The following is a 14238-nucleotide window of genomic DNA, read 5'->3' as shown; positions in this document are numbered from 1 at the left end:
AGCTTCTTTAGTACCAACTTCCAAAAAGGCCGAATGTAAATACTGTGTCCCTGCTAAGGATGCTGACTTCCTATTTTCTCATCCACCACCAAACTCTCTTGTCATGGATGCAGTTGCACAGAGGATGAAACAGTCACAATATTGACCCACCCTGCAAGACAAGGAACTTTGACGTCTTGGGCCGCAAGGTTTATATGTCCTCCACACTACAATTCAGAATTTCAAACTATTCTGCTCTCCTCGCCAGTTACGACTTTGATAATTACAATAAACTTTTGAATTTGCCTCCTACATTCCAGAGGATAGGAGAGCAGACTTCAAATCAATCCTGACTGAGGGCCAACTGATTTCTGGAACGGCCCCACAGGCATCTCTAGACACGGCAGACACAGCAGCCCGTACAACTGCAACTGCTGTGGTTATGCGCAGATCCTCATGACTCTCTGCATCCGGCATCCCCAAAGAACTGCAGACCAAAGTGGAGGATCTCCCTTTTGATAAAGACAAACTTTTCTCCAAAAAAACTGATGAACTCCTTCACACCATGCGCACCCTGGGCATTCACCCATCTCTTCCCAGGAGACAACGATACCAACCCTACCAAAGACCACGCACACAACAGTACTATTGTCCTCAACCAAGACCGTACAACATAACTAGGAATCGTTCTAGACTCCCTAAGCGCAGACAAAATCAAAATCAAGCCACCACCTTCTGTCCATCGGGGAATAAACAACAGTTTTGAAACGTTGGTCGAGGGTCTGCACGACCATCCCTTGATTCCACCGCTTACTTGCCCATTTGGCCACCGCCTCCAGAATTTCCAACATGCCTGGCAGCGGATTACACAGGACTGCTGGGTCCTCGAAATAGTTCAGTCCAGTTACTCCATCCCTTTTATATCCTACCCTCCTACCCTTCCCCGTCCCTCTTCAGGGACCCTTCTCACGACCACTTACTTCGCACAGAAGTGGTGCATCTTCTGCAACTAGGTGCAGTGGAACCTGTGCCAACGCAACATCAAGGGACAGATTTCTACTCCCATTACTTTCTAACTCAGAAAAAGACTGGAGGATGGAGGCCTATACTAGATCTATGCTGACTGAACAAATTCGTGAGGATACAAAGACTTAAAATGGTCACACTAGGCACAATAATACCTGCACTGGATCAAGGGGACTGGTTCACAGCCCTTGACCTACAGGATGCTTACTTTCATATATCAATTCATCCGGCTCACAGACACTTCCTATGATTCACAATCGGTCACAATCATTTTCAATACAGAGTTCTTCCTTTCGGACTCTTCACAGCACCAAGAGTTTTTTCTAAGACTCTAGCCGTGGTCGTGGCTCACCTCCGCAAACATGGGGTCACGATGTTCTCCTACCTGGACAATTGCCTCATCAAGGGCAACTCCTGTGGCGAGACACTTCAAGCTACCCGTTTCGCCATCTCCCTCTTTCACAGCCAAGGCCTCCAAATAAACATCCAAAAATCCACCCTGACACCTACACAACAGATTGAGTTAATCGGAGCTCATCTCGACTCAGTTCAGAGCAGGGCCTCACTCCCATATCACAGATTCCTCGCTATCACGCAGCTCATACGCACGCTCTCTATTCGTCCCAGTACACAGGCAAGAATCTGTCTACAGCTCCTTGGTCACATGGCAGCCACCACCTTTGTGGTTCAGCACACCAGGCTACACATGAGATGTCTCCAGGGCTGGCTCAATTCCAATTTCAAACCCAACAGATACACCTTAGGGATGCCTCCTCCCAATGTTATAGCTTCCCTACATTGGTGGACAAGTCTAGTAAACCTCTGCACAGAGGTTTCCTTCCATCAACGATCCCCAATGCTCATGCTCACCACGGATGCTTCCCTAATCGGTTGGGGAGCGCACCTAGGGGGACACAGGACACAAGGCCGGTGGTCCGCATCAGAGACGCACCTACATATAAATCTCTTAGAGCTCAGAGCAGTGAGGCGAGCATGCCTTCACTTTCTTCCCCTCATAAAGAACAAATCTCTTCGGGTCTTAACAGACAACATAGCATGCATGTACTACATAAACAGACAAGGGGGAGCCCGATCACATTCCCTTTGCATGGAAGCCATTCGACTATGGAATTGGTGCATACAACATCGAATACAAATCATTGCTTCTTATCTACCAGGCTGCCACAACACTACTGCCGACACACTCAGTAGGCACTTCTCAACAGAACACGAATGGGAACTGCACCCCGCAGTACTCCAACAGCTCTTCTCCCTCTGGGGCACCCCGTCAATAGATCTCTTTGCCATGACCCAGAATCAAAAATGTCCCCTGTTTTGCTCCAGAGCGGGACTCGGGACTGCATCCCTAGGAGATGCATTCCTCATCCGATGGAACAACTCCTTCCTGTACGCCTTCCCACCAATTCCTCTGTTACACAGGGTTCTTTGGAAGATTGCGGACGACAAGGCCCGGGTCATCCTTATTGCCCCGGCTTGACCAAGACAGACGTGGTATCCCTACCTACTCCGCATGTCCTCCCATCACCCACGGGCTCTCCCCAACAGGCCAGACCTCCTTTCCCAGGACAATGGACGGGTTCTTCACCCCCAGCTCCAAAAGCTCCACCTCACAGCCTGGTTCCTTCATGGTTTCAAACCCATGAACTAGCCTGTTCTGAGCAAGTCCAATATGTCCTCCTGCACAGTAGGAAAGACTCCACTCGTAAAACCTACCTGCAGAAGTGGAAGCGTTTCGCCCTCTGGTGCTCACATAATCACTTAACACCCAATAATGTGACCCTCCCTAACATTCTAGACTATCTCCTGAAACTAAAACAGGACGGACTTTCGCTCAGCTCCATCAAAGTGCACCTGGCGGCGCTTACCACCTTCCATGACTTATTAGACGGTTATTCACTCTTTACCCACCCCTCCTCTCTCACGGGCTTGCATAAAACGCTTTCTCACGGGCCTGCAAAATCTCTACCCTGAAATTTACCCAAAAGCGCCTGCATGGAATCTTAACCCCGTTCTTCATGCTGTCATGAAACCTCCATTTGAGCCCTTGGCTACCTCCTCTCATCTCCATATGTCCATGAAGGTGGGTTTCTTAGTTGCCATAACATCGGCAAGGAGAGTTGGTGAAATGTGCACCCTGATGGCCCACCCTCCCTACACAATCTTCTCCAAAGACAAAGTCACTTTGAGACCACATCCTAAATTTCTTCCTAAGGTGGGTATCGACCTTCCGCCTCAACCAACCTATATACTTACCTATTTTCTATCCCAAATCACACATGTCTCCACAAGAGGCAACCCTGCATACTCTTGATGTCAGGCGAGCAATCGCCTTTTATTTAGACAGGACTAAACCATTTCGTAAGTCCCCACGACTCTTTGTTTCTATTACCGAAAGATCGAAAGGTATGGTTATCTCTAAACAACGTCTATCCAAGTGGATCTCTGATTGCATCAGATCCTGTTACCGTGCGCAAAATCTTCAACCGCCCGAAGGCATTAGAACTCATTCCACTCGAGCCATGTCGACATCCGTTGCCTTCCTACACAACGTTCCCATTCCTGACATCTGCAAAGCGGCTACATGGTCATCTGAACACACGTTTCCAAAACACTATGCTCTCACACAAGACACCACGGCAGACACCATAGTAGGCCATACAGTACTATCTACAGTACTCACTGCCGCATCTCCAAAGTCCCACCAACCATAGTGGGTACTACTACACATTCACCTAGAGTGGAGCACCCACAGGGACAGCACTCGAAGAAGAAGAGAAAGTTACTTACCTTGCAGTAACTGAGGTTCTTCGAGATGTGTGTCCCTGTGGGTGCTCCACTCCCCGCCTTCCTCCCCTCTACTTTGCAGTACTAGCATGATCCTCCACAGTAGAGAAGGAACTGAGGAGGGTGTGGGGCGCACACACTCAGGAAGATTCCAACAAGATGGGACATACCAACTGAGTGCGTGCATCCCAACCAGGCACTGCTACCGAAAATCTCCGATCAACGGCGCCGGGACGCACCGTCACCTAAAGTGGAGCACTCACAGGGGGACAGATCTCGAAGAACCTCAGTTACTGCAAGGTGAGTAACTTTCTCTTCTGTTCATTCCATAGGTGCCAACTTCTCCTGGTGATGGTGGGTGCCCCCCCCAAGCCCTGCCCCAACTCCACCTCTGCTCCGCCCCCATTCCAACCCTTCCCCAAAGTCTCCACCCCAACTCCACCCCCTCCCTGCCCTTATTGGACCCCTTCCCCAAATCCCGGCCCTGCCTCTTTCCCCCCTTCTCCCCTGAGTGCTCCGTGTTCCCGCTCCTCCCTCCCACAGCTTGTTATGACATGTGGGGCAGCTCACCACATGTCTATACGTATGATACTGGATGAAAGTCAAATAATACCTTACAACATATTATCATGTTTATGTTGTATGTCCCAATGTGTGCTCACTGCAGCACTGTATGTGATATCTTACACTGTTTTCTTGTGCAGGGACAGTCTAGTTACTGGAGGAACTGGAATGGACAGGGGAGAACCAGCAGATCACAGCCCACAGAGTTCTACTTGCATTTTCCCAGAGAGCGAGGCCACCACCCTGAGTAACTTAAAATATACCCTGGCAGGTAACTGTGATATTAGGAATGCAAGTTCAGTATTTCTGCAAGCCAAACACTTAGTATGTGATACAAGCTCCTTTCCCAGGTTCTATATCCTTTTCGCACTCTATATACAAATTGGATCCAAAATAACTAAATAGGTTTTTTTTTTAATTCTCACCTTTAGTTATTTCAGGGCAAATCTCTGTGTGGTCTCTTATATTTTGGAATAAGAGTGCCTATCTCTTAAGTCAAATTGAAATTAGGCACTCTTGTTCCAAAATATGGCAGTCCACACACAGACTTGCCCTGAAATAACTAACTGTGTGAATTAACTGTGTGTTTGGCCCCCTCTATCTTTCCATTTTCATTTATTTAGTTATTTCATTTCCATTTTGTGTGTAGACAAGCCCTTATTCATGAAGCAGCTTGAAACCTTAAACAGAAGTGCAAGTTTACATCAGAATGGTACAAGCTCCTTGGCTTGTCATAAACGGAAAACAAGAAGATGGCACTGGAGCTGCTATTAAAATACTCTCCAATTTGTCCTGGCTAATGAGGAGGAAAAAGTTCTCTCCATAATAAATGCATTTTAGTACTTGTGCCTTCAAGAGGCACTTTGAATGAACTTCGTTAAATGGGCTTCAATTATCTCATAGATCAGTTAACACTAAAGCCTAATGATGCCAATTTAAATGTCAACTTTGCTGACTATTTTGCTGTTGATTGGCTGCATGTTGATGCTGAAACATTCTGGGACTGTGGCCCTGTAGTCTCTCCCTCCTCACCTGTTGAACTCAAGTGGTTCACAACGCCTTTTCCTCCCACATTCAACTACAGGCTCATAAGGAGCAATATTAAAATATACAATATATATTATAGAAAAGGAAATCTTAGTTGTCACATTATACATTTTTCATAACACTTATACTATGGATTTCTCCCAGCCGTAAAATGACTCTTTCACAAAGCAGCACAACTACTCTTGCACAGAAGTCAAAGTATTTCATGCAATAAACAATACATCTTGTGACTGTGTTAATCTGATGTTTCATTTACCGTATTTTGTGGTGTCAGCTAAAAACTTAAGCCTGATTGGCCATTGATGATCAGCACGAGGCTGGTTATTATACATGGAGAATACTTGCAGTGTGTTGGTATTCAAGTAGAACAGCTCCTAATTTGTGTGCAAGTGGTCCCAGGTTCAAAATCTGACTAATGTCTTGCAAGGGGTTCAGATACCAGGGCACAAGAAGAATCTTCTATTCTGTTCGGTATTGGAAGTACAGTTACAACAACTCAGGAAGTGGAAGAATGGAGCAAAGTTTGAACATGACGACTTGCAAAGGATTTTTTAAAGTGAGGCTTATGTTCTTTTTCAGTTCTTTAAAATGGACAAGAATACTGAAAGGAAGGATTTTTTTTAATCTGCATTAAAAAAATTAGAAATGTCAGGATTTTGTCAAGTCGTCTTTCCTAGTTTTGCTAGAAGATCTTGAAGGGGTGTCAGAGATGTGTGTTGTGAGCTCCCACACCTGAACTGAAAGAAAAGGGAGTGCTCAATCTTTCCAAACAGAACCTTTCTCTAGGTGTTTGTTAAGCATTATTGTTAACTAGGTACAAAAACAAAAATATCAGAATTTTAAGACTGGCTAAAAATCCCTTTCTCTCGATTGCTTAATTTTCACTCTCTTGTGATGTCATCACTTAGTAATTCTGCCCTCATTATAACATGTTCCAGGTTGGACAGAAGCTGAATTTTGACCGTTAAAAAATCTTTTTTACAAAACTTTTCCTGCCTCTTCTCTATTTCGTAACAGAAACTAAAATGGGCACCTACCAATTTTTTTTTTTTTTAACATTTGAAGATTACTTTTAAAACTCATTAGTGGTTTCCATTTCACATTGAGATCAAAATTCTGGAGGCTGGAGTTGCTGCTGACAGACAATCATTCTACGTTTGCTGGGCATAGTTGCAGCAAGCTTGGTTTGGAAATGCAGTAATGTACTTGGACTTTTTTGCTTTGGAAGAAAGGAAAGGTGGGACTGTATACAGCTATCGTAAAGATGGGTCTTGAGTGCGGGTATGAAATATACATCCACTGTGATTACTGATGCAGGGGAATCTCTAATGTTGTGTTTTTCATTGCAGAAGAGGAAGAGGAAAATGTGGAGTACATAGTCATTGATCAATTCCAGCAGAAATTTGGTCCTGCTGTGAGTAATAGCCTGAATGTTATCATTGTTATGTCTACATTACAAAGTTAAATCAACTTAAGTTATGTCAACGATCATCCACCGCTGTAATTCTACTGCTTTTGCAATCCACACCACACACGATGGCGGAGCGTGTCCACAGTTGGTGCTCTTGCATTGACAGACAAAGAAGTGCACCGTGGGTGGATATCCCACTGTGCAACTTGCCACCATCTGCCTCTGGGTGTTCTGGGAAGAGTTTGCAGTGCCTTGTGGGCGCGGGTTTACTGTCCCATGATGCAGTTTTCTCCATCCCATTATTCCATGGGCTTCCAACTACATTTTGCGCGGCTTTTCAACAGCCCCTGTAAACTGCGTGCCTGCCATCTGTGTCTCAAAGCATGGATCCTACACTTCTCTCCCATATTGTGATGAGTGTTATGAACACAGTATTTCATTAGCTGTGAATCTGATGATGACTCCTGCTCTATGTCATGGAAAGAAACAATTCAAGATTGCTTTTGGCATTCACGGAGCAGCTGCACATGGTGGACCGTTGGTTCTGTGTGCAGGAAACAAGCACTGAGTGGTGGGATTGCATCATGATGCGTATATGGGATGATGAGCAGTGGCTGCAGAAGTTTTGGATGCACAAAGCCGTCTACCTGGAACTGTGTGTGGAGCTCGCTCCTGTCTTCTGGCGCAAGAACACCAAAATGAGAGCTGCCCTAACAGTGGAGAAGCAAGTGGTGATCACTGTGTGGAAGCTGGCAACTCTGGACTGCTACTGCTCAGTCACAAATGAGTTTGGAGTTGGGAAGTCTACTGTGAGGGTTGTAGTAATGCAAGTGTGCCGAGCCCTTAATTGCCTCCTGTTACGAAGGACTGTGAGTGGGAAACAGTGAATGGCTTCGCAACAATGGGATTTCCAAACTGCAGCAGGGTGATAGATGGCACACACATCCCCGTTTTGGTGCCAAACCATCTTGTGACGGAGTACATCCACAGAAAGGGCTACTTTTCTATGGTGTTACAATCTCTGGTGGATCACTGGGGTTGTTTCACTGACATCAAAGCGGAATGGTCAGGGAAGGAGCATCAAGATGGATTGTCAGTCTGCTGATTTTGAGCAGCCAGATACTAAGGCTATTACTTAGTACTAAGGATACTAAGAGGGGTTCAACGGGGGGGCTATTCAAATCAGGGAAGCTTTGAAGGAACATTTTGACAGTGAGCCCCAGTAATATGTCTGTCTGTAATGCATTTAGCCAGCATTGTTTTCTTGCACCGTAGTCTGAACCTTGTAATGATTGCTGTGTGTGCATTAATTTTATAACGCAAATGCACCAATTGCCACTGGGTATGAATTTCAGCAGCAATCACTGTTTGTAGGAGACAAATGAAAATTCCATATCTTTCTATAAGTACATTTTTTATTCAACAGCGATACAAACATTTATTTATTCTGCAAGGGACATGAAAATGAAGAGCACATTTTCAAATGAGGTTCTCACAGTTGGGTATATGTCCAGCTGTCATTGTGATACATGTCCTTCAGGGCTGAGCACATGGGGTACTGAGGTGGCCCAGGAACATATGAGGAGTGTGTGTGGGGAGGGCATGGAAGGCAGTTCTGTATGGGCTGCAGGAGGAGGCAAACATGGATTTGTTCCATCTGCAGTTCAGTCAGGGCCTCAGAATGTCTGTTTGGTCCTGTAGCAGCTGTATCATCTGCTCCTGTCCTTGTTTCCTCTCTTGGCTAGTCATATGCATTTTCTCACTGATATACTCTGCTCACAATCTGAAGTATCTGAGGATTGCTGCGCTTCCCGGAACGTCTTCCTTATTCCTCCTGTTTCATTTCCTTATCTGACAGAGCTGCTCAGCCGGTGTGCAGGAGGAGACCATCAAGGGCACATCTGCAGAAGCTAAAGAAATAATAGGCAGAGGCACTATTGTGAGTGCATTCACAGCCTTGATTCAAACTAGTTAGAAACACCACTTTCTCACTTCCCCTTGGCAGGCACACAGCACAGTGGGAGCCCCAGCCATGGTGAGTTCGGCCCTGCGGTAGAAGGGGCAAGATGGGACTAAGGGTGGGGTGCTTCAGAGGGGAATCACTATAAGCGCCTAGGGCCACTATTCTGAATACTGGCACCATTTTCCACAGGTAGGGGTGATAGCAGCTGATATCTTGCTCCTGAGGGTAACTGAGGATGCAAGGTTGCAGCTCCTGTTTACGTGTGGCTGCAGAGCGGGTCCGTATGCTGCTTGCCTATGTGCTGCTTTGTTGCCTGCAGAAATAATTGTCGATTCGTGCAGCAAAGTTTCCTATAGCAGGGGGGAAAACAAAGTAGCCCTCCCAAGCAACTTTTGGCAGAGGATTGCAGAGAACCTACAAGAAAGTTTCCTAGAGATCTATAAGGAAGATTCCTGGGACATCCTGGTGAGCATCAACAAACTTTCCCGCAGGACCCTCTCTGCCTAGGTGCATAGGGGAATGAGAAGCATATACTGTGCCTGTGCTGGGTATTTAAGTCCCCCTTCTACCCTGCTTAAAAAAGCAGAGCTCTACTTCTTGTCTCCCTGCAGTATCAAAGAACAAAGAGTATTTTCCAGAGCTCCTCTTTCTTGCATCAGGCGCGCCACAGCCGGAGTGCTAGGACTGGCTAGACCCCTCTGGAGTTGAGAAGAGTTCCTTGCTCACCATGCCACCGGACATCTGTCACCTGTCCCCATCCTGCTCTAACTGCACTTCCTCTTCCACTACATCTTCCTCAGGGTTGACTCCACTGACCACTGTCTCCAGCTCCTGTAAAGCTCTTTGTAGAAGCAGCAAGTCTTTGGAAATGCACCAGACCAACGATTGGCCTCCCTTGCCTTCTAGTATGCCTGCCTCAGCAACTTGATCTTGGCACGGCACTGCTGCGTGTCCCTATTTTGCTCCTTCTTCTCTATGCCATGAGCAATCTGCCCATAGATATCAAAGTTCCTATGGCTGAAGTGGAGCAGTGACTGCACAGCTTCCTCTCCACACAGACCCAGCAGATCCAGCAACTCAAGAGTACTCCAGGCAGGCGCACGTTTTGTTTCAGGGAGCCAGCATGGTCAGCTGGGCAAATGCTATGTGAGCTCTCCATGCTGAGCAAACAGGAAGAGGAATTTAAAACATTCCTGGGGCTTTAAACTGGTGGCCAGAGCGATCACAATGGGCTTTGTGGGACACCTCCTGGAGGCCACCTAGGGTGACATAAGCAACACAGTGTTTACACTGACACTGCATCGGTCTAACTACATCCCCATAAGCCCTACACCTGTTGCCAAGGTGGTTTTATTATGTCAGCTTAGCAGGGGAGTTAAATCAGTGGGAGGAACATTGTAGTGTGTACACCTCCACAGTTAGGTCCATGTAAGCTGCCTTATGTTGACTTATCTGTGTAGTGTAAACATGGCCTTAGAGTGGTGATCTGTGACCTTGTCTTAGTTCAATAGCCAGTAGATTTTGCTATGCAAGATCTTGAACAGTTCTCCATGAGATCTAGTTCTGGAGTACACTTTACAGCTTGTGTTCCCTAACTCCTAAGGAGACGTGGTAACCACTATTTGTCTGAGTAAAGTGACAATGACCTCTTTGATGACCACCAATGACTTCTTACACCAGCATAACAATGATGTGGAAAGGTGTGTGCACATGTATCAAATGTGGTGGGGTTCTGTGCATGTTGGGGGTTTGTAATCTTTGTGAAGTCTATCAAATATGGGGGGTCTATGTCTATTTTGTGTGTGTGATTTATATCAATTGTGTATAGCAGTTGTGCAAGGGGCCATGTGTGTATGGGAGTCTATCAATTGTTGGGGGTCAGAATTAAATTGATGTGTTTTGTAGGAATTAAAATTTAAATGGCCTGTGTTGTGGGGAGCATCAGAATTACTTGGTGCTGGGTGACAGAATCAGTTGTCGGTCTTTTCAGTGGTGTGTGGGGCTTTTGCAAGTTACCACCACTTCTCCCCCACCACCCTCCGCTCCCCAATCTGCCCCGCTCGGGGAAACTGGCTTTGCTGCTCTAGATCAGTGGTTCTCAAAGCCAGTCCGTCGCTTGTTCAGAGAAAGCGCGGGCTGAGGGATGTGCTGGCTGTCCTTCCCGCAGCCCTCATTGGCCTAGAGCGGCAAACCGTGGCCAGTGGGAGCCGCAACTGGCCGAACCTGCGGACATGGCAGGTAAACAAACCGGTTCAGCCTGCGAGGGGCTTTCCCTGAACAAGCGGCTGACTGGCTTTGAGAACCACTGCTCTAGATTCAACAGGAGGCCTAAGTAGCTGGTGGTGAGAGGGTTCTGTCCTAGTGCCCTTTGACCTAATGGCAGATTCATGATTAAAAACCTTATTTGGGGGAAATGATCTTGTCCCCTATGTTCGTATAACAAAAACAGTTATTGTTTTTACATGGCAGTAGGACCTGCAAGGGCCCCATTGTGCTAGGCCTTGTACACACACATAGCAAAAAGATGATCCCTTCTCCAGAGAGCTAATCTAAGCATTGTTTGAAAAGGAAGATGTGAGATTTTTTTTTTCTAAAAAATTATAATGCTGCTGTGACTGGCCTGTGCTCTGAGACTTGCTTTATTATAAGAATACTATAATGGTCCAGATCCCTTTTCCTTCAGTGCCCCAGCTGTGCCTCTCTTCAGTTTCTTTTTATGCAAAAGATATTGACAGAAATTGATAGGGGTTAGGCTGCTGGTGTACTGAGACCACTGCCAGTCATGCTGACCAATATTGTGTCATTGTTTCCTTGTGCTCCACCATCTGTTTATCTGAATCCATTTTGCCTTATACTTATATTGTAAGCTCTTTGAGGCAGGGACCATCTTTTTTTGTTCTGTTTTTGTACAGCACCAGTGAGTGGGCTCCTAGGTGCTACAATAATATAAATAATAATATGTACAGCTTTAGAGGATGAACTCCTTTTAATCCGTGGGCCCTGGGTATCAAAGGCCGGGGGAGGCTGAGCCTCCGCAAACAGCCCTGCGTGGCCCGGTCACATTCCATCCCCAGGTCCTCTCCTTCTTCCCGGCGCTGGGCTGGGGCCAGGGACTCTGGGCAGCTGGATCTGGTGCTCAGAACTCCTGCCCCACACTCTGGAGGGGACGATCTGAGTTCTGGCAGAGGAAGACGAGTGGTAGGGGTGGGCCGGAGGCTAACCTCACTGAGCCTGCAGTTCACCCACCACCAATGTTTTAATCCATGGAAACAGGTAAAGTACAGGGAGCAAGCTTATCCCTACTATCTCAACAATATGCCTCAAACCTCCTCTGGTGGTGAAAGAGTTGTTCATTATCTATGCTTGTAACAGGGTCGGACTCACCCCTGCGGCGCCTCCTGCTGGTGACTCCGGGAATTAGCTCTCTGCAGCACTGGAGCACCCTCTGCAGGCCAGTGATCCGCCTGTCTTCTGGCCCCCGTGTCCCACCTTGGACCCGGTGCCCTTTTACATGGGGTGCTGCTCCCTAGCAGTAACCCCGTTCTCTCTGGGTTTCCCCTGCCCAGGGAACCCCCACCCTCTATCCCCACCTTGCCTCAGTATTGGCTACTGCCAGTCATTGTCTAGCCCCACACTCTGGGGCAGACTGCAGTATCAGCCTACTCATCACAGGCAAAGGGGTTTGGACCTGCTGCCTTGGCCTACCCCTGGGCTGCCCTCTGCAACCCTCAGTACCAGTTGGCCCTTTGCTAGGCCACAGCCTGGGGCTTTCTAGGTTGGAGCTCCCCAGCTCCTCAGCCTTTCCCCAGCCCTGCTTCACCCTAGGTACCTTATCTCAGTTCCCTGCAGCCAGGCCCTTCTCCCTCTGAATGCAGAGAGAGACTGTCTGGGCTTCTGGCCTCCAGCCCTTTTATAGGGGCCAGCTGTGGCCTGATTGGGGTGTGGCCCAGCTGCAGCCACTTCCCCAATCAGCCCAGCTTTTAGAGCCACAGCTCTCAAGCCCTGCCAGGCGGCTTTTAAACTCCTCAGGGCAGGTACAGGGTCCACCCTGCTACAATGCTCCATACAGTCCTTGAGCTCTCTGCTAAGACTATCAATGAGGGTACTGATTATAGTATATGTTGTGTTTCATATGCCTGTCTTCCAGTAATTGGACTGAAACCTCCAGTGTATGTCTCACAGGCCACTGAACACCTGTCAGATGCAAATTACTTTTGGTCACTTATGACTTCTGTTGAATTTGAACCAATGACCGAGAGGTGAAAGACTCCCTGTTTTTATGACCAGTCTCCCAAGCCATCCAATTCCTATATTCCTTTCTTTCTTGTTCTCACTAGATGCTGCACATCAAAAAACAGAGTGTTTTTGGTGTGGCAGCAGAGGGTGTTAATCTGTGTCGTCATGGAAGACTCTGCTGGCTTCAGGTAAGGGGCAGTGAAAGAAAGAAAGAATGTGTTTTTCAAGATGTTCCACTGTTAAGAAGGCATAATCTGGGGGGAAAAACTTGGGCTAAGTCTACATGTAAAAAAATATACTTGTATAACCCACATAGTTAAGCTGGTGAAAGCCATTTTATAGAAGCGATTATACTGATATAAAGTGTTTCATATCAGTATTACTTATTTTACTTTGCTGAACCAGAATAAGCTGTACCAATATAAGCAATTTGATATAACTGCATCTACACTAGGAGGGTTTTGCTGCTTTAACTCTGCTGGCATAGTTAAAGCAGCAGAACTCTTTATGTGTAGACAAGGCCTTGATGATTGATCTTAAAACAGGTCAGAATATGGGAAGATTAGCTTAAAAGTGAGAGTCCAGAGATGTTTAAATTCATGATAGTAAGGCCTTATCTAAATTAAAAGTTGCATTGGTTTAACATTCAAGGTTTAAAAAACAATTTATTTAAATGTGTCCGAAGCCTGTGTGGATGCTCTTAATTCAATTTTAAATCTGGTTTATGTAAAATTAAGTGTCCACACAAGGTTTGAATGAGTTTAATTAAATTGGTTTAAAATAAGCCAGGGCAACTTTGAATATAAGCAAGGCCAAGTCTTATATCAAAGTCTGGTGGCAGAGGACAGGATACAGTGTTTTCATTTTAACCCTTGCAGTGAAAGGGGAGTCAATGAAAGGAAAAGTTCAGGGGGGCTGTTATTCGCTTTGTCTATATCCAGTGAAGGAAGTGAGGAAATGGAAGGTTGGTTTAATTCAAGCATTTTGGATAGGATTTCTGATATGCATGTTCTTTGCATGTCTGAAAATGCCCATTATGTAACTGCACACAATAAGCTACTGAGTTTGATCCCTTATTGCAAGCTTGTCTGCGAGTATCTGTTTGAAAACAGCAGGGATTATCTCCAGGTTAATATTCATGAAACTGTAACCCTACTGTCCTCAAGGTACTTTTTGTGAACAACATTCTTTTACAAAGCTGGGTAAC

At 46.3% G+C, this 14238-nt stretch overlaps 1 protein-coding gene across 25 annotated transcripts in view; it reads left to right on the top strand.

The window, feature by feature from the left end:
* EXD1 (exonuclease 3'-5' domain containing 1) overlaps window positions 1–14238 on the top strand; it is a 39851-nt gene that overhangs the window by 10589 nt on the left and 15024 nt on the right. For 22 of the 25 annotated variants that reach the window (XR_005597814.1, XM_039535930.1, XM_039535925.1 and 19 more), the window contains 3 exons: window positions 4515–4645; window positions 6771–6835; window positions 13133–13219. Coding sequence is in view for 24 of the 25 variants with exons in the window: in XM_039535930.1 (XP_039391864.1) it covers window positions 4515–4645; window positions 6771–6835; window positions 13133–13219 (283 nt within the window). In the remaining variant the exon portion in view is untranslated. The remainder of the gene's footprint in view (window positions 1–4514; window positions 4646–6770; window positions 6836–13132; window positions 13220–14238) is intronic. The other 3 variants (XM_039535932.1, XM_039535933.1, XM_039535935.1) reach the window with 1 other exon arrangement.

Source organism: Mauremys reevesii, linkage group 4 (assembly GCF_016161935.1).
Source record: "Mauremys reevesii isolate NIE-2019 linkage group 4, ASM1616193v1, whole genome shotgun sequence".
In the NCBI taxonomy this organism is placed as follows: Eukaryota; Metazoa; Chordata; order Testudines; family Geoemydidae; genus Mauremys; species Mauremys reevesii.
This window is presented reverse-complemented; position numbering and strand designations above follow the sequence as displayed.